The sequence below is a fragment of the Oncorhynchus nerka genome, linkage group LG15, assembly GCF_034236695.1.
Source record: "Oncorhynchus nerka isolate Pitt River linkage group LG15, Oner_Uvic_2.0, whole genome shotgun sequence".
Lineage (NCBI taxonomy): Eukaryota > Metazoa > Chordata > Actinopteri > Salmoniformes > Salmonidae > Oncorhynchus > Oncorhynchus nerka.
The window spans coordinates 11,793,195-11,816,964 of NC_088410.1; the positions used below are offsets into that span (position 1 = coordinate 11,793,195).

The window sequence follows — 23,770 nt, forward strand, 5'->3', positions numbered from 1 at the left end:
ACCATAAAGGCCTGATTTGTGGAGTGCTGCAGAGATGGGTGTCCTATTGGAATGTTCTCCCATCTCCACAGAGGACCTCTGCCAACTCTAAGAAGAGTCTTCGTGGTTCCAAAACACTTCCATTTAAGAATTTCATTTTATCCTGTCTCGTATTGTGTCGAGGCACAGATCTGCTAAACGGTACCAAAATATGTCTGCAACATTTAAGGTCCCCAAGAACACAGTGGCCTCCATCATTATTAAATGGAAGACAATTTAATCAATTTTAGAATAAGGCTGTAAAGGCACTGTATAATCAAAGACAGAAAAGGTTAATGATAATATTAAGAACATTTTTTGATTAGCAATAATGTACTTTAAAGCAGGTACGTGTAAAGGTCTATTATGTAACACAAGTGACAGTAACACCGGTGTCGCGTAAAACTATTTCAACCTCTTTTCGCCCAATCTAAAACACAGCCAGAATTTTGTTGAATTCCCAAAGTGTTATCACTATGCATCAAAAAGCACAACCAAATTCCAATGGAAAACAATGTATGTTTTGGTTTCGTTGTCTTCTTAATCAAATCAAATGAAAATCTAAGTTTATTTGTTGTGTACACAAATTGGCAAATGCTTAAGCAAGTGCAGCGAAATGCTTTTGTTCCTAGCTCCAGCAGTGCAGTAAATTATTGTATTTCTAGTTTCAGCAGTGCAGTAAATGCTTGTGTTCCTAGCTCCAGCAGTGCAGTAAATGTTTATATTTCTAGCTCCAGAAGTGCAGTAAATGATTGTATTTCTAGCTCTAGCAGTAAATGTCTAACAGTACAATACTAATACACAAATAATCCCAAGGACAAAAAGAAAAATCAGAACAAGCAATGTCAGAGTCCGGGATATAAATACGTGGTGTGTGGAGAGCCCTGCGGTTGAGGGAGATGAAGTTGCCGTACCAGGGAGTGATACAGTCCAACAGAATAATCTTGCTGGTGCATCTGTAGAAGTCTGTGAGGAGGAACCAAGTCGAGTTTTGGTGTCGGGTTGAGGTACCATTTCAAGTCCTGCAATCTCTGCTGTCTCCTGTAGTCCACGGTCAGCTCCTTTGTTCTGTTGATGTTCTGTTGATTATTTTCTTAGCACCACTCTGCCAGGGCGCTCACCTCGTCCATGTACTCTTGCCGTTATTGGTAAGCAGGCTTACCACTGTTGTGTTGTCAGAAAACTTGATGATAGGGGCTGGGAACTCATCGCTGTGGTGCCCCTGTGTTGAGAATCAGCGTGGTGAAGGTATTGTTGCCTACCTTCACCACCTTGGGTCGGCCCATTAAGAAGCCTAGGACCCAGTTGCACATGAAGGGGTTCAGACATAGGACCAAATGGCGATTCCATTTGGAGCGGTATGAAAATTGTTGGAGTGGTATGCAAATTGTAGTGCGACCAGGCCAAGATAAAGAAAAGCAGTTCGACACATACAACAACAAAGAGTTACACATGGAATAAACAAACATACAGTCAATAATACAGTAGAAAAAAGTATATATACAGTGTGTGCAAATGAGGTTGAATAAGGGAGGTAAGGCAATAAATAGGCCATGGTGGCAAAGTAATTATAATATAGCAATTAAACACTAGAATGGTAGATGTGCAGAATATGAATGTGCAAGTAGAGATACTGGGGTGCAAAGGAGCAAGATAAATAAATAAATACAGTGTGGGGATGAGGTAGTTGGATGGGCTATTTACAGATGGGCTATGTACAGGTGCAGTGATCTGTGAGCTGCTCTGACAGCTGGTGCTTAAAGCTAGTGAGGGAGATATGAGTCTCCAGCTTCAGTGATTTTTTCAGTTTGTTCCAGTCATTGGTAGCAGAGAACTGGAAGGAAAGGTGGCCAAAGGAGGTGTTGGCTTTGGGGATGACCAGTGAGATATACCTGCTGGAGCGAGTGCAGTTGAGGTCTTTGGGGAAAAATGCACAGTTGTCTAGTTGGGTATGACAGCTGTACACATTCCTCTGACACTGATCTAAGGTCAGTTTTATCCCGGAGGGTAACTTCTGCCCAGAGAAAGTTTGGAGCTAAACATGTTCCTCGAATACAAAAACACAGGTCATATATCATGCAAGATCTTTGCACATTAAAATAACTTGAATGTCTGCATGGTGCTAATGTTCTATCAACCCACAAACATGGCAAGTAAATATATTGTCTAATAACAGTGGTATTGGTGCCAGAATTAGGCTGTGTTGGCAGATATACCAAACAATAAACCTTGGCTGCAGTGAAGATGAGATCACAGTCCAAGAAATGAAAAGGCCTTGATGGGATCCTTCCAGATGGTCACCCTGCTCAACTAGTGTATCCAGCAGATATGGGGCTTCTTGTACTGATGTGCTGGGTGGACACGGACCCTGAACAAACAGGGTGTATTCAGTGAGGTGAAATGTTCTGAACATTGCTGATAGAAATGTATTAAATAGAGCTGACATAATTCCTTGTTCTATCTGACAGACAGTCATATCTGTTCTTCACAATACATTTCTATCTGAATGTTCCGTATAGGATTCACCCTATTAAAGATTAATTTGGCTGCACCATATTAGACACAAATAACATTGAAACAATCATTTGAATGCAAAGGTAAACGTATTCAACGTATTGTAAATGTAAAGGAATGACTTTATTGTAACTATTCATTTTATATCAGTTTTATTGAAGCCAGCTCAGCTGCTAAGCGGTTAACTTTAAAGTGTAATTAAAGTTTGAGGCAGTTATATCGCTGGCAGCAATATGAGTGGATAAGATGATTGAAATACTGTACTGGTGTTATGTCATAAGAATCCTACTGGACCGTTTTAGCCAACTGAAATGTGATACAAATAAAAGCGTCTTCAGAATTCATTACATCAAACTGTAGATAAATAACACATTAGATTTAACGGTTTTATAAGCTGTTATTGAAAGCCTGAATGTTTCTGTTCTAAGTATGAGGTGAGGAGACAGTTCAGATGTGTTTACAAGCTAAACAATATAAATAACAGGTGAACATATATATAAAGTTGTTGATGAGGATTAATGCCACTAAAATGGAACTAAATCAGGTCAGATTAGACTTAATGAAAACTATTTTAGTTGTAGTGGGGCAACGTGGACTCAGTCCATTACAGTATATGAGGTTCAGTAGAAGCAACATGGACTCAGTCCATTACAGTATATGAGGTTCAGTAGAAGTAACATGGACTCAGTCCATTACAGTATATGAGGTTCAGTAGAAGTAACATGGACTCAGTCCATTACAGTATATGAGGTTCAGTAGAAGTAACATGGACTCAGTCCATTACAGTATATGAGGTTCAGTAGAAGTAACATTGGGATGAATCAAACTTTTGATATTGTCATAATTATTAATAATGACATCTCTCATTTATGTAAATTCAGCGAAATTCAATTCAGAGACAAATATGACATTAAAAAGTATGTAATGGGAGTGTGGTGCTCCTGGAAGTGGGAGGTGCTAGTGAGACACAGACACACAGAGGTCTCTCATCCAATTCATTTCCTTTCCCAGAGTGGTCCATAATTAACTTTTGCTTGGTTGGCACTTCCAACCAGATATAAGGAGGCTGAGGCCCCAGCATCCATAAGTCAGATACCTTCTTCCTCTGTGGTAAGACCTCTCCACCTCCTTAGATTTGTATATTTGTCTCATCTTTGCACTCAGCAACTGAGGCAGTAGCTAACTGCACTGTTTGAATTGACTTCTGCATGTCTCTTGTAAGATTTGACAATACTTGCTTAATGGTATTGGTTTAATTAGTAAAAAATAAATAAAAATGACATAATATTTTTTACCTTATTAAATCTGTAACTTTAATTTACAGTCAAAAGTGGTGCTCCTGCACTTGAAAGGGTGTTCTAGAATGTATCTGGGTTTTCAGGGGAATTTATTTGAATTCTTGACAGAACGTGTAGTAAAGTGAGTTGCCAATAGAAAAATGAAGGTTATCAGTTGCACCTGTAGTTGAATTTGACATGTAATGAGTTAGTTAAATGTTTTCTAGCCCTTCAGGGGATTAATGATAATGCTTTAGACTTGTATGTTTTCACAAAAGTCTCATGTTTCACAGGGTCCTCCAAGTAGCACACATTCATCTGTAGGAGGGGAAAAAGAAGGTGAGACATGGTTTGAGTCTCCACATAAAAAGTGATGAGATTATTCTGTGAGATTACCGCTCACCTAACCGTGTTGACTGGGGAGGAAGCACCACAAAGTAAATCAAGTTTTTTGTTTTTTCCTAGTTATCCGTCACCATGAGTACGGACGCGGAGATGCAGGTCTACGGCAAGGCTGCCATATACCTTCGTAAATCTGAGAAGGAGCGGATGGAGGCACAAGCCGCACCCTTTGATTCAAAGAACGCCTGCTATGTGGCAGACAAGGTGGAGCTGTACCTTAAGGGTCTGGTCACTGCCAGGGCTGACGGGAAGTGTACTGTAACAGTCACGAAACCTGACGGCACTAAGGATGTAAGTCTGATCTGAAAAGTATTCAAGTTTGTGCAATTACTCTATTTTTTGAAAAATCATTGAAATGATCCAAACAATGTCTATAGGCAATAAGAAATCACTAACAAAAAATATATAGAGGCATTTCATTGTTTTTTGTAGACATTATATAACCTTCAAAAACATCATTGTTATTGCTGCTATTTAAAAATGAAATAGAATGTTGACTCGACAAGAATCACCAGTTATGTGTCAGTGGGTGATAACAAAGTAGTTGGATTAAATGTGGATATACATTTTCTAAATGATTCAACTTGTATTTAATGAGCAAAAATAATTTTGCCATGTCCAGTTTGATCTGTGTGTAATCTAGATTTCTGACTGTTTCAGGAAGGAAAAGAGTTCAAAGATGCAGACATCTATGAGATGAACCCCCCTAAGTACGACAAGATTGAGGACATGGCCATGATGACCTACCTGAATGAAGCCTCTGTGTTGTATAACCTCAAAGAGCGTTATGCAGCATGGATGATCTATGTAAGAAACCTGCACATACAAACACACACATACATGAACATAATAAATATACACATACAGTACTACACATAAATGAATGGTAGAAACCAAAACATATCAATACAGTAGTCCCACATCAGTTTACCAAAGTACACCCACATTCTCACATAAATCCAGGTAAATGTCAATCTGATTTTGTTAATCTCCTAAATTAATTATGCTTTCATCCAGACCTACTCTGGGCTCTTCTGTGCCACGGTGAACCCCTACAAGTGGCTCCCTGTGTACGACGCAGAGGTTGTCAACGCCTACAGAGGGAAGAAGAGAGTGGAGGCTCCACCCCATATCTTCTCTGTCTCTGACAATGCCTTTCAGTTCATGATGATTGGTACGAGCTCTCATGGATGGATACATGGTTGGATGGAGGGACAGATGATTGGATGGATGAAGGGAGGGAGGGATGGACAGATGATTGGAGGGAGGGAGGGAGGGAGGGAGGGATGTCCATAAATGGGTATGGATCTCAAAGTCATAAGTGCTTATAGATGGATGGATGGATCAATAGAAGTTCAAATATGCTTTAGAGAGGCATCTACTGTTTTCTAGTCTAGGTTAGAACAGTTGCCTGGGAAAATCTGATCTCACTACCCTTGAATGGAAAATGCTCCAAAGTGAAATTCATGATGATGCTATGAATTAAATAATGTCCCCATGTGTTTTGAGTATGATAAGCAATGTGTTTTTTGGTTCCAGATAAGGAGAACCAGTCCGTCCTGATTACGTAAGTTGCTTACTAAAATATCACTTGAGAAAGTTTTTCTATTGTAATAAATTGGGTCACTTGGTGTGATGAAATACATGACAATATGAATGGATTAGAGAATCAGGTTATGTGTAATAATGAGTCGATGAGAAGGATTATTTGTTAAAGACTTATGTCAGAACACAGGTTAACAGTGTATTTTTCTATGCTATTTCTTAGTGAAAGCCAATCTGACACTCAAACATGTAACTAAAACCCCTCTTTCTCTGTCATATAAACCAGTGGAGAATCCGGTGCAGGAAAGACTGTCAACACCAAGCGTGTCATCCAGTACTTTGCCACCATTGCAGTGTCTGGGGCCAAGAAGGAAGCAGAACCTGGCAAAATGCAGGTAAGTTGTTCTTATGTTTGCCTTTTTAACACATTTCAGTTTGGTTGGTTGAGTAATTTTTTTTCCAGTGGTGAATCCTCTTTTAAGCAATTGAGAAAAACTAACTTGACCATGTTACCAGTTTTTGAGCAACTTGTGTTTGTCTCAATCAGGGGTCTCTTGAGGATCAGATCATTGCAGCTAACCCTCTGCTGGAGTCTTACGGTAATGCCAAGACAGTGAGGAACGACAACTCGTCTCGCTTTGTAAGTATGAAGGGCATAAACTTTTTGGGGAAAAAAATTAGTAATAGTAATTCCCTATTGTTATACACATTTAAGATAAAAATAAGATATATATATATATGTCATTGCTGAACATTTTAAATTCAAACTTGTCATGTTTTCAAGGTTCTAAAGTTTGCAATTTCCTCTTTAAAATGTCAAACTTGATTTGCTGTAAATAAATAATAAATAAATAAATAATCAAATCCATTATTTATAATCCACATTTCCTGTTGCTGCAGGATTATTTTCCCCTGCTGTAGCAAACTGGATCCTACATCAATAACCTACATCTGTATCAAAAGATCCAACATCTGTCCAACAAACTGTAACGTTTAAAGGGGTCTATCAAAGTCAAATGTTAGATTTATTTGTTTCTAACCCCCATGCTCTACTACAGGGTAAATTCATCAGGATTCACTTCCAAGCTGGTAAACTGGCTAAAGCTGACATTGAGACCTGTGAGTTGGTTTTGATTGTTTCTCAATGCTTTTCTAAATTCACAGAGATACATTTAAATGTAAAGATATCCAACAAAAAATCTCATCTCTCTCTCTCTCCCTCTCCCTCAGACCTGCTGGAGAAGTCCAGAGTGTCCTTCCAGCTGCCTGATGAGAGAGGCTACCACATCTTCTTCCAGATGATGACAGGCCACAAACCTGAGCTAGTTGGTACGACAAAGTAGAGGTCCAGAGGAAATTATTCCCATCCCCATCTATGGAATATATAAAAAATATTCATAATCCACACTAATAATACTATTACAATGATTACATCCAAGGTAACAAGGCATCTAGACATGGGTCTGGTCTCTGGGAAATATCTATCAAGTAATGCACTGTGATGCACTAGTCCACAAGTCTCAGTCTCCTCTTTTTATGCTATTCATTATATACTACATGTATCATTGAGTCCATCTATTGAGTAAAGAAGGGATAGATAATGTAAAGTAGGAGAGCAGAATTCTAAGAGATTTAACTGACAAGCTGTTCTCCGTTGTCCACAGAATTGGCACTTCTCACCACCAACCCCTACGACTTCCCCATGTGCAGTCAGGGTCAGATTACTGTGGCCAGCATTAATGACAATGAAGAGCTGGATGCCACAGATGTGAGTAAAACAGAGGGTTAACCAAACTCTAGATATGGAATGGATAGGACCACCATACACACTGAATGTACTGTGAAATTCCAACTTGGTGGCAGCTGGGAATGTTCATGTATGTTTTTGTTTGATACTAAATGCCTTGTTAGTTAGGCATGTGCCTCAAGGAACTATTCATGCCTTCCACAAGAGAGCACCACTAAGTGCCCTGTGGAACTGTGGAACTGTGCTGCCATCTTCTAATGTGTTTGCCAAGCGCAATCATGTGGAACAGAGAAGCCAGTCAAATCTATCCATCCCATTTGTTCTGCAGTGAGCAGCACAGAACTGTAGAGGAACTGAGCAAACTACCGTTCAGTTCATCTCTGTTGTACTTCCTCTTTAATGCCAGGATGCCATTACAATCCTGGGATTCACTAATGAAGAGAAGCTTGGCATCTACAAGCTGACAGGAGCTGTATTGCACCATGGAAACTTGAAATTCAAGCAGAAGCAGCGTGAGGAGCAGGCCGAGCCAGACGGCACAGAGGGTGAGTCCCACTCATAGATACAATATGTAGAGCATTAGTCCTATTCCCCAACATAGAAATAGAACACCTAAGACAGACAGTGCCACATGAACGTCAGGCAGGAGATCATTTTTAGAGGACAAATTCCAACCTCCACAAATGTGGGTGAAACAAAACCTAACCCACAAAGAAGTTACCCAAACTATTTAGTCAGTGTGAAATCAGAAACAAGTGATCTTGTGTCCCTGAGTCTGTTGTTGTTGGTTCTCTCTCCAGTGGCTGATAAAATCGCCTACCTGCTGGGCCTGAACTCAGCTGAGATGTTGAAGGCTCTGTGCTACCCCAGAGTGAAGGTCGGCAACGAGTATGTGACCAAGGGACAGACTGTGCCTCAGGTAAGGTGGCCAAACACAGAATCTATCATTTTCTGAGCACATGAATTATTTTGGGGACGAGTGCATTGCTTTTGTTTTTCCCAAGCTTGTATCACCTTATCACTAGACATGGTCAATATCTCATGTATTAATTTGAGGTATTATCATTGCAGGTTAATAACTCAGTCAGTGCTCTGGCCAAGTCCATCTATGAGAGGATGTTCTTGTGGATGGTCATCCGTATCAATGAGATGTTGGACACCAAGAATCCAAGACAGTTCTATATCGGTGTGCTTGACATTGCTGGGTTTGAGATCTTTGATGTGAGTATGAGACCAGAACAAGACAATTAGTTGTGATTGAGATGGATTACAGTCTTGTATGATGAAATGATCCCTTTTAAAACTCCATCAACAGTACAACAGCATGGAGCAGCTGTGCATTAACTTCACCAATGAGAAACTGCAACAGTTTTTCAACCACACCATGTTCGTCCTGGAGCAAGAGGAGTACAAGAAGGAGGGAATCATCTGGGCCTTCATTGACTTCGGCATGGACTTGGCTGCCTGCATTGAGCTTATTGAGAAGGTAAGATGTCTGTGAGGATTATAATGGACCGTAACAGTAAAGCTTATATGGAGCGTTGTGTGTTGTTTAAATCACTGGGAAAGCCAAAACAGTCAAAACAAATCCATATTACAACCTGTGTTGTGATAATTGCGTTGTTTGCTCTGTAACCTGTTAGTTTATATGCCGTGCCACTGTGACATATAGGTCTAATGCCGAGACAATAAGAAGACACAGTGGCAGAATAAATTCAACCACATCTTTGTTTCATCACAAAACCGGAGAACAACATCTGTCTTGTGGAGTCCACAAAGCATAATGAATGTAACAAACAGTTACATGACCTACAACATGGTCAGTCAAGTACATTTTTTCTGCCATTTTCGAACCACTAAACATCTATTGACTTAGAACCACGGAGAGTTACTGCAATTCACAAAGATACCAGGAGCTGCCTCCCTCCACTATTCCAGCACCATTTCAATTTCAACCTTTCAACGTCATCAAATCACCTATGCTTAGTCTAATACAGTGACAATTTAAAGATGACAAAAACAAGTTTATTCCAATCAACGTCAGCTAAATATCATGTGGCTGTCCATGGTACTAATTTATGTGAGTAGAAAAAACATGTTGACTAACTCTACTTGTAGAGAAACGCCATCCTCCTGTCTTTCATGTTGCTGAAACAGTCTCTGTCATACAGTACAACCTTTACATTTTTGTTGTCCTTGGCTACCTGGCTAAAACCATTGCTCGCTATTCTAACTTCCTTTCCTGGGCAACGATTAGCCAGCTAGTTAACATTAGCCTTCTACATCTAGCTACATGTTGAACTTCCATACTCTCAGACCAAAAGAACAATGTATGAATTTATGGTTGGATCAGAATTGCTGTTAGAATCATTGGCAAGGACGGCGAAATAAGTAATACTACGAGGACAAATCCCTGTCTCTATCCATGACTAATTTAGGAACTGAGGCCAAATGTTCGTCATCTTCTTCCCATGTATTCAATGTTACAATATCATTTTAGTTTTGACAGCATCAGATAGAAGAGCTACACATACAGAGAAAGAGCGGCGCAGTTTTGCTCGCTCGCATTCTTTACCCTGGAGAGATACATTCAGCCTCTTGCTAAGCGAGACGAAAGATATAAAATAATGACATTTTGGGGAGCCTGGCTTCCCTTGGCACCCATTAATATACGCCATTGACAAGTTATCTGACTGTTGAGAACTCAATATGTTTCCTATTATGTGTCCCTAAATTATTATAATCCTATAATAGCATGTTTACTAATTGAATAAATGTGATCCTAAATGGAAATATCACTAATTTGATATACATCTCTTTTCGTAAAGCCATTGGGCATCTTCTCCATCCTTGAAGAGGAGTGCATGTTCCCCAAGTCTTCAGACACTACCTTCAAGGACAAACTGTACGCCCAGCATCTTGGCAAAACGAAGGCATTTGAGAAGCCCAAGCCTGCCAAAGGCAAGGCAGAGGCCCACTTCTCCCTGGTCCACTACGCCGGCACTGTGGACTACAACATCACTGGATGGCTGGAGAAGAACAAGGACCCCCTGAACGACTCAGTTTGTCAACTGTACCAGAAGTCCGCAGTCAAAATTCTGGCTGCTCTGTATCCTGCTCCTCCACCTGAGGGTAAGACTGGCATCACATCAAAATATTTAATTAAGCACTACTTATAACTTAGACCGAATGTTCTTTAAAATCTTTGAATGTATAGCAATTTCTCAGGATATTTTCACCAGGTTAATTTATTCATACACTTGGTTAATTCAAATCACACATTAGGTGTTATTCTACACAATCTCATTGGCAGCATTTGCCTCTAGATACCTGTGAAGTTAACCAGAGATTCTCTGGTTTATAATTAGTGTGCTTGCTGAAGACAAGACCACTCTAGATTTCTTACATACTCTTATTATTATTCTATTTATTCCACCCGCTCTAGGAAATGTACTTTTCTAGTTATCTTTTACTTTTCCCCATTTTAACAGATAAAGCCAAGAAAGGAGGCAAGAAGAAGGGTGGTTCCATGCAGACAGTGTCCTCTCAGTTCAGGGTGAGCTTTTGAAATGTGTAGATTCAGTCCTTCAAAAGATGCAATTATTCTAAATTACAGTCGGCCTGAGAAAATGGTTTGTAACCCTCTTACAGGAGAACTTACATAAGCTGATGACCAACTTGAGGAGCACTCATCCTCACTTTGTGCGCTGCCTGATCCCCAACGAGTCAAAGACTCCAGGTACAAGAAATATTGAGTTAAATATGTCATCTTATCAGTACAGTATCAGTAACCTTAACAACCCCAATCTATAACCTGTTTATGAGTATTAAAAGAGACTTGTTTTGTTTTACCAGGTCTGATGGAGAACTTCCTGGTTATCCACCAGCTCAGGTGTAATGGTGTACTGGAGGGTATCAGGATCTGCAGAAAGGGATTCCCCAGCAGAATCATCTATGCTGACTTCAAGCAGAGGTACATTCACACAAACACACACACCACATAAAATATCTGCTCCAAGGGTTTTCCCAGCATCAGAACAGGCTTACCTTTTACGAAATATAACCAACCTATTACAACTTGACATGTTAAAAATGTCTCCTCATTCAGGTACAAAGTACTGAATGCCAGTGTCATCCCTGAGGGCCAGTTCATGGACAACAAGAAGGCTTCTGAGAAGCTGCTTGGGTCCATTGATGTGAATCACGAGGATTACAAATTTGGACACACCAAGGTCAGTCAAAAACCCCCAGCTAAAACTGACAACAAAACACAGCTTGAATAATAATTTAAACCGGTACCATATAAAATCTCTCCAGGTGATCTATCCATCCTTATGTTCTTTCTTCTTCATTTAACTAATGGAAAAGGTGGAAAAACATTGTAGTGTTTTTTTTCTTCAGTCATTCATCACAAGTATAGAAGAGAAACTAAAGTCATTATCATGTGCATTGTGTTAGAGTGGTATGGCTGCAGTTATCTGCATCTGTGTACATTATTAATATACAACTGTACAATAACTAACAACTTAGAAACAACCTATCCCATGGTTTGTTTGCAACAATTGCAAAGCTTATGTTGTTTAAATCAATCTAGTGGTGTTGTTCCCCTCTTTTGATTCAACCCTTTCTATCTGTGGTTCCATTGACCATGTTAACCTGTGTCTCAGGTGTTCTTCAAAGCCGGTCTGCTGGGTGTCCTGGAGGAGATGAGAGATGAGAAGCTGGCCTCTCTGGTCGGCATGGTCCAGGCTCTCAGCCGTGGATTCCTCATGAGGAGAGAGTTCACCAAGATGATGGAGAGGAGGTGAGGAATAGTAGACATCTTGCCAAAGCTTTCTGTCAACCACCTGTATCTAATGCATTATGATTACATATTGTATATGCTGTGAGTTGTTCAGAATGAGAAAGTACATCTTATAATGGTCTACTAAAGATTTTGAGTTAATTCATTTATAAGTCCAGAAATGGATGTAGCAACTAAGGATTCTAGCTTTATAGCTGCAGTTTCGGGTTTGGCTGTTCAATTTGCTTTTAAATTTGTGGTATTTATCCATTAATTCTGGAAGAAAATAAAATGTCTCATGAGCTTAGCATGACTGTCAGTCGGGCACTCACTATGAATTTAATAGGGGTTACATTTCCCTAGCACCATTCCTCAGCTGTAAACAAACAGTGGTTTGGGGCCCCATTTTGTTGTTCTTCGAGTCACAGAATGTAGCTTTAAGCATGTCACTCACCATGACACTCTGTCCTTTCTGTCGACCAGAGAATCAGTTTACGCCATCCAGTACAACATCCGCTCATTCATGAATGTCAAAACCTGGCCATGGATGAAGTTGTACTTCAAGATCAAGCCCCTGCTGCAGAGCGCTGAGACTGAGAAGGAGCTGGCCAACATGAAGGAGAACTATGAGAAGATGACAGCAGACCTGGCCAAGGCTCTGGCCACAAAGAAGCAAATGGAGGAGAAGTTGGTGGCCCTGACACAGGAGAAGAACGACCTGGCGCTCCAAGTAGCATCTGTGAGACAGCAACAAGCTTCATAAGGGCACATCCACACACAAATACACACACAGACATACATACAAACCAACAAACACATATGAACACACTGTGAAGGTTTAACACGTTTTTATTGCCAATATTATATATTTCATGAATTTCTATTGATTTACTCTGACCTTCAATACACAAAGTGAGGCCTCTGATTTTTTTTCTGCTGTTCTGAAACCAGGAAGGAGATAGTCTGAATGATGCTGAGGAAAGGTGTGAGGGGCTCATCAAGAGCAAGATCCAGCTGGAGGCCAAACTCAAAGAGACGACCGAGAGGCTGGAGGATGAGGAGGAGATCAATGCTGAGTTGACTGCCAAGAAGAGGAAGCTGGAGGATGAGTGCTCTGAGCTGAAGAAGGACATTGATGACCTGGAGCTCACCCTGGCCAAAGTGGAGAAGGAGAAGCATGCCACTGAAAACAAGGTCTTGTGTCTTACTATAGACAGTCTAACCAACAATAATCCAAACATTATTCATCTCAAAACATAGCTTAACAGAAATGTAAATCAAGTTGTATTATGGGTGCAGGAAATATTAAGACACAATAGTAGAACTTCAGCACTCCCCACATTCATTGTATGTTCTGCTCGCCCTCATTTTTGACTTCAATTCAGTACACTGGCATGGTGAACACTGCCATCTAGTGTTGAATCTATAGTACAGTAATTGTTGACACATTTCTAATTTAAAGTAAATGAATGCAAAGGTATATTAAACTAAACCTCCCATTTATGGTGAAGTGACCAAAGATAAAATGTGCCGTTTTCAGGTTAAAAACCTGACAGAGGAGATGGCGTCTATGGATGAGAGTGTTGCCAAGCTGACCAAGGAGAAGAAAGCCCTCCAAGAGGCCCACCAGCAGACACTGGATGACCTGCAGGCAGAGGAGGACAAAGTCAACACTCTGACCAAGGCCAAGACCAAGCTGGAACAGCAAGTGGACGACGTGAGTGGAGTTTAACATTTTGGCCATGATAGTATGTAAGATTATATTATCTTCAGTTGTTTAGATTTTAATAATATATGTGTTTTTATCTTCTAGCTTGAGGGTTCTCTGGAGCAAGAGAAGAAGCTCCGCATGGACCTTGAGAGATCCAAGAGAAAGCTGGAGGGAGATCTGAAACTGGCCCAGGAGTCCATAATGGACCTGGAGAATGACAAGCAGCAAGCTGATGAGAAAATCAAGAAGTAAACACAAACCTATGACTACAGTATTACCTGCTATAATTGCTGTTCTTGACTAACTATTGTAATTATGAATTATTATTTGCATGTGATTCTTAAAAGCAAAGTGAATGGTATAATACTCTCCCTTTACACTATAGAAACAAAACCAACTCTGCAATTGACCTGTTTGTGTTTCTTAGGAAGGAGTTTGAGACCACCCAGCTCCTCAGCAAGGTTGAGGATGAGCAGTCTCTGGGAGCTCAGCTGCAGAAGAAGATCAAGGAACTCCAGGTATAGTACAGGATATAAGCTCCAGTACAGAAAAGCACAGACTTGAATCAGTTCCTTAACAACATTATTCTGGAAGCAAACATTTTTCCAGGTGGCTTCTGATGGCTGAGTAGGTTGGAAGATGGTGGTTCTTAACATTGAGGTTTTGGCTCCTGCATGAGATACTGTCTGCTGAATATATTAGTGTAACTGGCTTCGTATTAAACACATTTATGCAAAATATACATACTATTATAATTTTGTGGAGTTCAATTGTTTCAACTGTATTGTAGTGTTCATCCCCCTGCTTTTACACCTGTTCTAGGCCCGTATTGAGGAGCTGGAGGAGGAAATTGAGGCCGAGCGTGCTGCCAGGGCTAAGGTTGAGAAGCAGAGGGCCGATCTCTCCAGGGAACTTGAGGAGATCAGCGAGAGGCTGGAGGAGGCTGGAGGCGCCACTGCTGCTCAGATTGAGATGAACAAGAAGCGTGAGGCTGAGTTCCAGAAGCTGCGTCGTGATCTTGAAGAGTCCACCCTGCAGCATGAGGCCACAGCCGCTGCTCTGCGCAAGAAGCAGGCCGACAGTGTGGCTGAGCTCGGGGAGCAGATCGACAACCTGCAGCGCGTCAAGCAGAAGCTGGAGAAGGAGAAGAGCGAGTACAAGATGGAGATTGATGACCTCTCCAGCAACATGGAGGCCGTCGCCAAGGCTAAGGTGAGTAGTGAGGTTTTGATCAAGCAGTGTTGAGGAGGGTCAACTACATTACCATTCAAGTGAACTGAAGTTGACAGGAGTCACATATATAAAGTAATGATGGAACATGTTTCACTAACAGGGCAATCTGGAGAAGATGTGCCGTACTCTTGAGGACCAGCTGAGCGAGCTGAAGACTAAGAATGATGAGAATGTTCGCCAGGTCAATGACATCAGCGGACAGAGGGCCAGACTCCTGACAGAAAATGGTACCATCAACAATGAACAACAAGCCAATGTTTCCTTCAGTAGAACACAACATGTATTAGGGGCTAGATGCACATAGTCCACTCCACATACATTGTGAACAGTACAGTAGAAACTAACATTGCCCTATGATACCTCAAAATACATTTTCAATCTTAGAGAACAGAGACCCTATTTACAAAATGTCCCTCTGTCCCTGCAGGTGAGTTTGGTCGCCAGCTGGAGGAGAAGGAAGCCCTGGTGTCTCAGCTGACCAGAGGAAAACAGGCCTTCACCCAGCAGGTGGAGGAGCTGAAGAGGGCGATTGAGGAGGAGGTCAAGGTAAGGGACCCAAGATGGACTCCATGTCCACAGAGTTTAGAGCTTTTTCTTCATATAGACTGTGACTACGCAACCCTCTGAGACTCCTACTATCTCGTCACATTCAGAGACTCCTACTGTCTCACCATCCTCAGAGACTCCTACTGTCTCTCCAACCTCAGAGACTCCTACTGTCTCACCATCCTCAGAGACTCCTACTGTCTCTCCAACCTCAGAGACTCCTACTGTCTCACCATCCTCAGAGACTCCTACTGTCTCTCCAACCTCAGACTCCTCTCTCCACCCTCAGAGACTCCTATTGTCTCTCCACCCTCAGAGACTCCTATTGTCTCTCCACCCTCAGAGACTTCGACCATAATTTGTTTGACTATCTAACTAATCTCTCCTTGTCTTTCTTTCTCACAGGCTAAAAACGCACTGGCCCATGGTGTTCAGTCTGCCCGCCATGACTGTGACCTCCTGAGGGAGCAGTTTGAGGAGGAGCAGGAGGCCAAGGCAGAGCTGCAACGCGGCATGTCCAAGGCCAACAGTGAGGTGGCTCAGTGGAGGACTAAGTATGAAACTGATGCTATCCAGCGCACAGAGGAGCTGGAGGAGGCCAAGTGAGTCGCACGCAACAGCAAAACTCAGATATGGTGTGGATGGTGAGGGTGGTAGGGGGCTCTGACAAAATGTTACATCAATATGTATTGAAACATATGTATCACTCCATAAAACCACCCTCTGTTGTCCAACAGGAAGAAGCTGGCCCAGCGTCTTCAGGATGCTGAGGAGACCATTGAGGCGACCAACTCCAAGTGCGCCTCCCTGGAGAAGACCAAGCAGAGGCTGCAGGGAGAGGTGGAGGACCTCATGATTGATGTTGAGAGAGCCAACGCATTGGCCGCCAACCTCGACAAGAAGCAGAGGAACTTTGACAAGGTAAAAATGAATAAAGCTACATTTTTTTAATCAAGTTTATAATTGTTGCATATTTCTAATTTAAAACTATTAAACTCCACATCAATGACTTCTAATGAAAACTCCATGTATTCCACTAGGTTCTGGCAGAGTGGAAGCAGAAGTATGAGGAGGGCCAGGCTGAGCTGGAAGGAGCTCAGAAGGAGGCTCGCTCTATGAGCACTGAACTCTTCAAGATGAAGAACTCCTACGAGGAGGCTCTGGATCATCTGGAGACTCTGAAGAGAGAGAACAAGAACCTGCAACGTGAGCATTTGACAGCGATTCTATTTGGCTTATGTTTAATTAGCAAGATGAATTGCTGTTAATTAATTCACTGTTATTATGATTCAATATCAACTTCAGTACATTGACATATCCACTTAAAATCCCCCAAGTGTAAACTGCTCCTGTGTGTGTGTGTGCAGAGGAGATCTCTGACCTGACTGAGCAGATTGGAGAGACTGGCAAGAGCATCCATGAGCTGGAGAAGGCCAAGAAGACCGTGGAGACAGAGAAGTCTGAGATCCAGACCGCTCTGGAGGAGGCTGAGGTACAAACTACAGCTGTTTGTTGGGAAAAGCAGTGTTAACTAACCAATGCCAGCTACAGTGAAAGGCCCTGTGTATTGGTGTTTGTTGTAGTCATATATATTTCATTCCTACATCCAAATGTATTGAACACAATTGGCCTGACTGCTTCTGTTTGTCCAGGGAACACTGGAGCACGAGGAATCTAAGATTCTGCGTGTGCAGCTGGAGTTGAACCAGATCAAGGGTGAGGTGGACAGGAAGATCGCTGAGAAGGACGAGGAGATGGAGCAGATCAAGAGGAACAGCCAGAGGGTGGTTGACTCCATGCAGAGCACCCTGGACTCTGAGGTCAGGAGCAGGAATGATGCCCTGAGGGTGAAGAAGAAGATGGAGGGAGACCTGAACGAGATGGAGATCCAGCTGAGCCACTCCAACAGGCAGGCCGCTGAGGCCCAGAAACAGCTGAGGAACGTCCAGGGACAGCTCAAGGTAAAGGGACTGGGACATCAGGTTCAAATACATGAACATGGAGAGGGATTTGTTTGTGAATCTGTAGAAAAGAATAGAATAGAGGAATTGAATAGAGTGGACAATGCACTGTAGAAAGGTAGGGATACTGGGGAAATTCTTCCCAGTGAACATTTCTATCACTGATCGATCCTATCACCTCTACTTCCACAAGTCCTAATGAACATATGTCATTGTGAACCCCAGGATGCCCAATTGCACCTTGATGACGCCGTCCGTGTCGCAGAAGACATGAAGGAGCAGGCAGCCATGGTGGAGCGCAGAAACGGCCTGATGGTGGCTGAAATCGAGGAGCTGAGAGTTGCTCTGGAGCAGACAGAGAGAGGCCGCAAAGTGGCTGAGACTGAGCTGGTAGACGCCAGCGAGCGTGTTGGACTGCTGCACTCCCAGGTATGGGTCAAATGCCATTTCTAATGAAACTAAACTAAGCAAACAGTTTAAACACACCTGGAAATTGACCGTGCTTGCCTTAGATTTTCATAATTTCAGTCTTGTGACTTGCAAGTTCTCTTGAGAGTCAAACAAATCGTCTTCCTCCTTCAGAACACCAGTCTTCTGAACACCAAGAAGAAGCTGGAGACTGACCTGGTGCAGGTGCAGGGAGAGGTGGACGACATCGTCCAGGAGGCCAGGAATGCAGAGGAGAAGGCCAAGAAGGCAATCACTGATGTGAGTCTTTGAATTACATCAACTTGATTTGTCCCCAAGTGCCAATGGTAGCTGGGCTGGTTAAGAACAACAAAGATCTCAGAGGGACATTATCGTTGGTGCATAAATTAAACAAACTACTATTCCAGGCGGCCATGATGGCTGAGGAGCTGAAGAAGGAGCAGGACACCAGTTCTCACCTGGAGAGAATGAAGAAGAACCTGGAGGTCACAGTCAAGGACCTGCAGCACCGCCTGGATGAGGCTGAGAATCTGGCCATGAAGGGAGGCAAGAAGCAGCTCCAGAAACTGGAGTCCAGGGTGAGTTATCAGTAGGGTGGATTAGGGTGGATTGAAAGACTGATTGCTGGAAATGTATTTGATCATGTTAAAATACACAGGATCATTTTGTAATTACTTTTTATCTCAATAACCCATCTAGATCAGGGGTTCCCAAACTGTTTTGTGGCAAGGACCACTTTTGTGATAGCGAATTCATCAGAGACCCCCCTCATAATATCAGAACACAACTCCTACTTTAAAGTGCGATAAAAATAGCATCCACTCAGATTTACTATGACTTCTGCAGTGCATGACTGGACTAATCAAGTCTCATGTCCTCAAGTCCCCCCTCTTTGCATCAGAGAGAAAATATTGCAGTTTTAAAGCTTACATTACAGTGAATTTATGATCACAAGAAAAACCAATTATAATAATTTTACATTTATTTAGTGGAGTTGATCCAAAACCTTTAAATAAACGCAAACGTATTCATCTAGTTGCTTCCTTCAGGCTTAAACTGTTGTCTCAGCAGACTTCTTCTAATCTGCCATTTCATTCATAATAATAATAATTCCCAATAAATATCAACACACAATATAATATGCATTCATCGAATTGATGTCATAGTAATAATTTATCTCTCTATTGTTACGTCTCATTCACTGGCCGTTGCTAGGGAAGCTAGCGTTGCTATGCAGGGCTACCAGCTAGCAGGCTAATGGCTGAATTAGCTTTTAGGCTAGCGGAGTTTAATAAGTTCATAAAACCTGAAAATACAACATAACATCTCAAACATATGTACACAGTCCAGAAACAGTACCTTTTAAATATTGGGATTTTTACACTCGCTTACCTTCAAAATAAAGATATAAAAATGTATTTATGTCGGTGCTTCTGTCTTGCTGTTGGCTCACTTGGCAAACTACTCTCAACTGCCAGAGCGCGAGCTCCATAATAGAAGCAATGTCACAACATTAAAACATGCGAGTGGCGGCCTCTAGTCGCCGTACTGGTACTGCACCATACACCGCACAACGCATGACAACATGGATAAATAGTCATGTTACAAATACAAGAAGAATTTGAGTTGTGAGCCTCCCAGACCCGTTGTTTATCTAAGAGTTAATAACATAAATTGTGGATGAATAATATGACATTGTACTGTATTGCATCCTCTAAACGTTTTCCAAAGATCCCTGGCTGTTTAATCTGTTCTTGCTATAAATATTCATAAATAAATTCAAATGTAAATTCCACTTTGAGAACCACTGACCTAGATGATGAAAAGTTGATGTTATTATTACAGACCCCTTCAATTAAAATAATGAAATGACTTGACTGAGTAGAAGACTATACCTCTGTTTTACAAAACGTCTGATTTCACCACCTCAAACAAATGCCTACATGTATTTCTTCCACAAAGGTGCGTGAGCTCGAGACTGAGGTGGAGGCCGAGCAGAGAAGAGGTGTAGATGCAGTCAAGGGAGTCCGCAAGTATGAGCGCAGAGTCAAGGAACTCACTTACCAGGTAAGAGAAAGTGTCAAGTTTGTGAAGAATGAACTAACACAGACAGGTTTGTGTATAAAACTATTGGGGCATTGATTCGTTGCTCTTCTCTCACAGACTGAGGAGGATAAGAAGAACGTTAACAGACTTCAGGACCTGGTAGATAAGCTGCAGATGAAAGTGAAGGCCTACAAGAGGCATTCTGAGGAATCGGTGAGTCACAGACTTAGTCAAATACTCTGAAAAAAACATTTTTTCCCCCCTACAAAACGTAATGTCCATGTGGTTTAGTTGAAGTGTTGCTACAGCACACCTGTCATCAATGACTCAATTGATATTACAAGTAATTGCTTAAGAAATTATCAACATTTCTGAGTGTTTGCTGTGCTGGGGGCTGGTCTGGTGATCGTGCTGGAGGCAGCGGATTGATCCCCCGTTCTGCCACTCACTTCCTCTGCTGTATCATCTAGCTCCCTGTATACATTGCTATTCTAAAGCTGTCTTTTTTTGTATTTCGTTTTTTAAAAACAGAATATTAATTTGCTTCCTGGTTTCAAACTTTAAATGCTGATGTTCTGCTCTCACTCCCTTTCCTCACCCAGGAGGAAGCAGCAAACCAGCACATGTCTAAGTTCAGGAAGGTTCAGCATGAGCTGGAGGAGGCTGAGGAGCGTGCTGACATCGCTGAGACTCAGGTCAACAAGCTCAGAGCCAAGACCCGTGACTCTGGAAAGGTACAGAACTGCTGCTAAACCTGTACCTGACTCATGTTCAGATATGACCACATCACCACCACCTATGATTCAGTCTTCTCAGAGGTCAATACAGACCTTTTACACTCAACTGTATTGAAGATCTCTAAGAAGAACATTTCAGGAAGGGCTAAACAATCTAATGAGAGTAATTCAGTTGGTATTTCAAAATCAAAAATCCAAGCTGAATACAGAGCACTAAAGACTTGATCCATTATATTCTATCCATATATTTATCATGTTCATTATTATTACTGATCCATTATATTCTATCCATATATTTATCATGTTGATTGTTATTACTGATCCATTATATTCTATCCATATATTTATCCATTATTATTCTATCCATATATTTATCATGTTCATTATTATTACTGATCCATTATATTCTATCCATATATTTATCATGTTCATTATTATTACTGATCCATTATATTATTTCTTTCCTCTTACAGGGAAAAGAAGTTGCTGAATAAACAAGACCAAATTATTGAAGATCAAAGTCTTACCATTTTCCTGTGTTTCATAAAATATGATTTTCATGGTGAAATGTTGAGCATTGATTAAAAACATGTGGATCTACATACACTTCCTTTGTGACTGTGGATTTATTACTCAGCAAACAGTTTTTTAAACCATAAAATATTGTACTTTAATTAATGGAGCAATTTGGGATTCCATCAACAACAAAGCAGACACTCCAACAAAGCGGTAACCTCTTTTGGTAAACATCTGAGGGATGAGGATGGAGAAATGTAACCACTATCACATTCTTAGGCTGAGCTATGTATGTAAGGACTGACCATTGTAGTGGAGATTTCAGTACAGAGAAAGACTTGGACAATTATTCAAACAATCATCTTTATTCAACATCGATTAATTATTGCAATAATGAAATCGTCGACCGAAACCGTCGACCGCACACTCCAAGTTGTGTTGCCGAGAGCATAGCTGATAATGAAACCGTCGCCCGCACACTCCAAGTTGTGTTGCCGAGAGCATCGCTGATAATGAAACCGCCGACCACACGCTCCAAGTTGTGTTGCCGAGAGCATCGCTGATAATGAAACCGCCGACCGCACACTCCAAGTTGTGTTGCCGAGAGCATCGCTGATAATGAAACCGCCGACCGCACACTCCAAGTTGTGTTGCCGAGAGCATAGCTGATAATGAAAAAACAGAGATCTTATATAGGCCATAAATGCTCAGTCAGTCATTTCTACCGTTCCCATAAGCCACCTTGGTATATCTCCTGGTTATCTGCACGGGATGTTATTTAACTTCCAACCCGGTTTAGTTTCCCAGATGCCAGGAAGATGAGACAATGAGGCATTGCTATAAACTCTTCCAGGCTCTCTCTATCTCGGGTCACACACACCACATCTTGTCTATAGAAGGCCAGCATTTAGGTGTTTATCACCATTGTCAGCTCAAGCTATCCCTAGCAAAACCCATTCCTTAACCAGACGCCCAGACTAACTGCAGGAAGCTAGAGTGGACACCATAAAAACTCAGTATTAGCAGTCCAGTCTTAATCTTAGTTAAATATAGAACTGTTTACTATTAATATCAAACAAATCAGGTAAGTATGTCATTTTCCCCTGACACTATCCATAACGTAAAAGTTATAGTTTTAACTCGTTACACTAAGTGGAAATGTAGGGATATTGTCAGAACAAAGTTCTCAGAAAACAACAAACCAGATTTTAGCATTTGAAGTTCGTCACAGATTATGCAAATATGAATCTGTTGTGGACACACTGCATAAACATAAATGGTGATAGAGCATCTGACCAAATTACTGAAGATTTTAGTCCTGGGTTTTACTGATATTATATCCATATAAATGAGAAAATAAATCCCACATGTGATGTTGTTTTATCATTAGACAGTTTGCATTTGCAAAGAAGCTTTTCTGCAGATATACACTGCTGTAATGATTCGTGTTTTTATGGTAATAAAATGTCATTTAATTTCTAAGAGAAAGTATAGTAATACACATTATAAACACAATAATACACAAAATAAACACAGTGATAAACACGGAAATACACATTATAAACACAGTAAACACAGTGATAAATACGGAAATACACATTATAAACACAGTGATAAATACGGAAATACACAAAATAAACACAGTAAACACAGTGATAAATACGGAAATACACATTATAAACACAGTGATAAATACGGAAATACACAAAATAAACACAGTAAACACAGTGATAAATACGGAAATACACATTATAAACACAGTGATAAATACGGAAATACACATTATAAACACAGTGATAAACACGGAAATACACATTATAAACACAGTGATAAATACGGAAATACACAAAATAAACACAGTGATAAATACGGAAATACACAAAATAAACACAGTGATAAACACGGAAATACACAAAATAAACACAGTGATAAATATAAAAATACACATTATAAAACAGTGATAAACACGGAAATACACATTATAAACACAGTGATAAATACGGAAATACACATTATAAACACAGTAAACACAGTGATAAACACGGAAATACACATTATAAACACAGTAAACACATTATAAACACAGTAATATATTGTTAGATTTCTTCCGGTGTCGCAGAAATGACTTTGTTTTCCACTGCAAAATGTTTTGAATATGTTTTGTTGCCTTAATGAACATGACCCGCCACATGGGCCTTTCTATTTCTATCAAAACTCCAAACAACATTTGGTATAACAACTTTCCAATAGAGGGCGCTGAACACCAAGGTTAGAAGACGCTACACAAGGGGTTTTCTTTTGCCTG

The 23,770-nt window shown here is 41.0% G+C and overlaps 1 protein-coding gene across 1 annotated transcript; it reads left to right on the top strand.

The window, feature by feature from the left end:
* Positions 1-3,619: 3,619 nt before the first annotated feature.
* Positions 3,620-21,555, top strand: LOC115116533 (myosin heavy chain, fast skeletal muscle-like). The gene is made up of 41 exons (XM_065000961.1): positions 3,620-3,642; positions 4,103-4,148; positions 4,275-4,502; positions 4,872-5,018; positions 5,229-5,385; positions 5,751-5,778; positions 6,043-6,151; positions 6,304-6,396; positions 6,815-6,875; positions 6,987-7,085; positions 7,421-7,524; positions 7,910-8,048; positions 8,304-8,422; positions 8,575-8,724; positions 8,819-8,989; positions 10,332-10,635; positions 10,995-11,059; positions 11,155-11,242; positions 11,359-11,476; positions 11,612-11,735; positions 12,171-12,307; positions 12,770-13,025; positions 13,238-13,480; positions 13,827-14,003; positions 14,100-14,245; positions 14,425-14,515; positions 14,820-15,209; positions 15,331-15,457; positions 15,658-15,776; positions 16,182-16,378; positions 16,514-16,697; positions 16,817-16,982; positions 17,144-17,268; positions 17,429-17,737; positions 17,963-18,166; positions 18,320-18,445; positions 18,574-18,744; positions 20,129-20,233; positions 20,330-20,425; positions 20,815-20,946; positions 21,423-21,555. The coding sequence occupies exons 3-41, from the start codon at positions 4,287-4,289 to the stop codon at positions 21,441-21,443; spliced, it is 5,814 nt and encodes a 1,937-aa protein (XP_064857033.1). The 5' UTR covers positions 3,620-3,642; positions 4,103-4,148; positions 4,275-4,286; the 3' UTR covers positions 21,444-21,555.
* Positions 21,556-23,770: the final 2,215 nt, after the last annotated feature.

Bases quoted from the DNA above. Each gene is read 5' to 3' on its own strand.
- LOC115116533 (XM_065000961.1), top strand. From the start codon at position 4,287: ATGAGTACGGACGCGGAGATGCAGGTCTACGGCAAGGCTGCCATATAC. The intron at 8,423-8,574 runs GTAAGGTGGCCA...TTATCATTGCAG, and splicing joins AGGGACAGACTGTGCCTCAG to GTTAATAACTCAGTCAGTGC. The intron at 8,725-8,818 runs GTGAGTATGAGA...CTCCATCAACAG, and splicing joins CTGGGTTTGAGATCTTTGAT to TACAACAGCATGGAGCAGCT.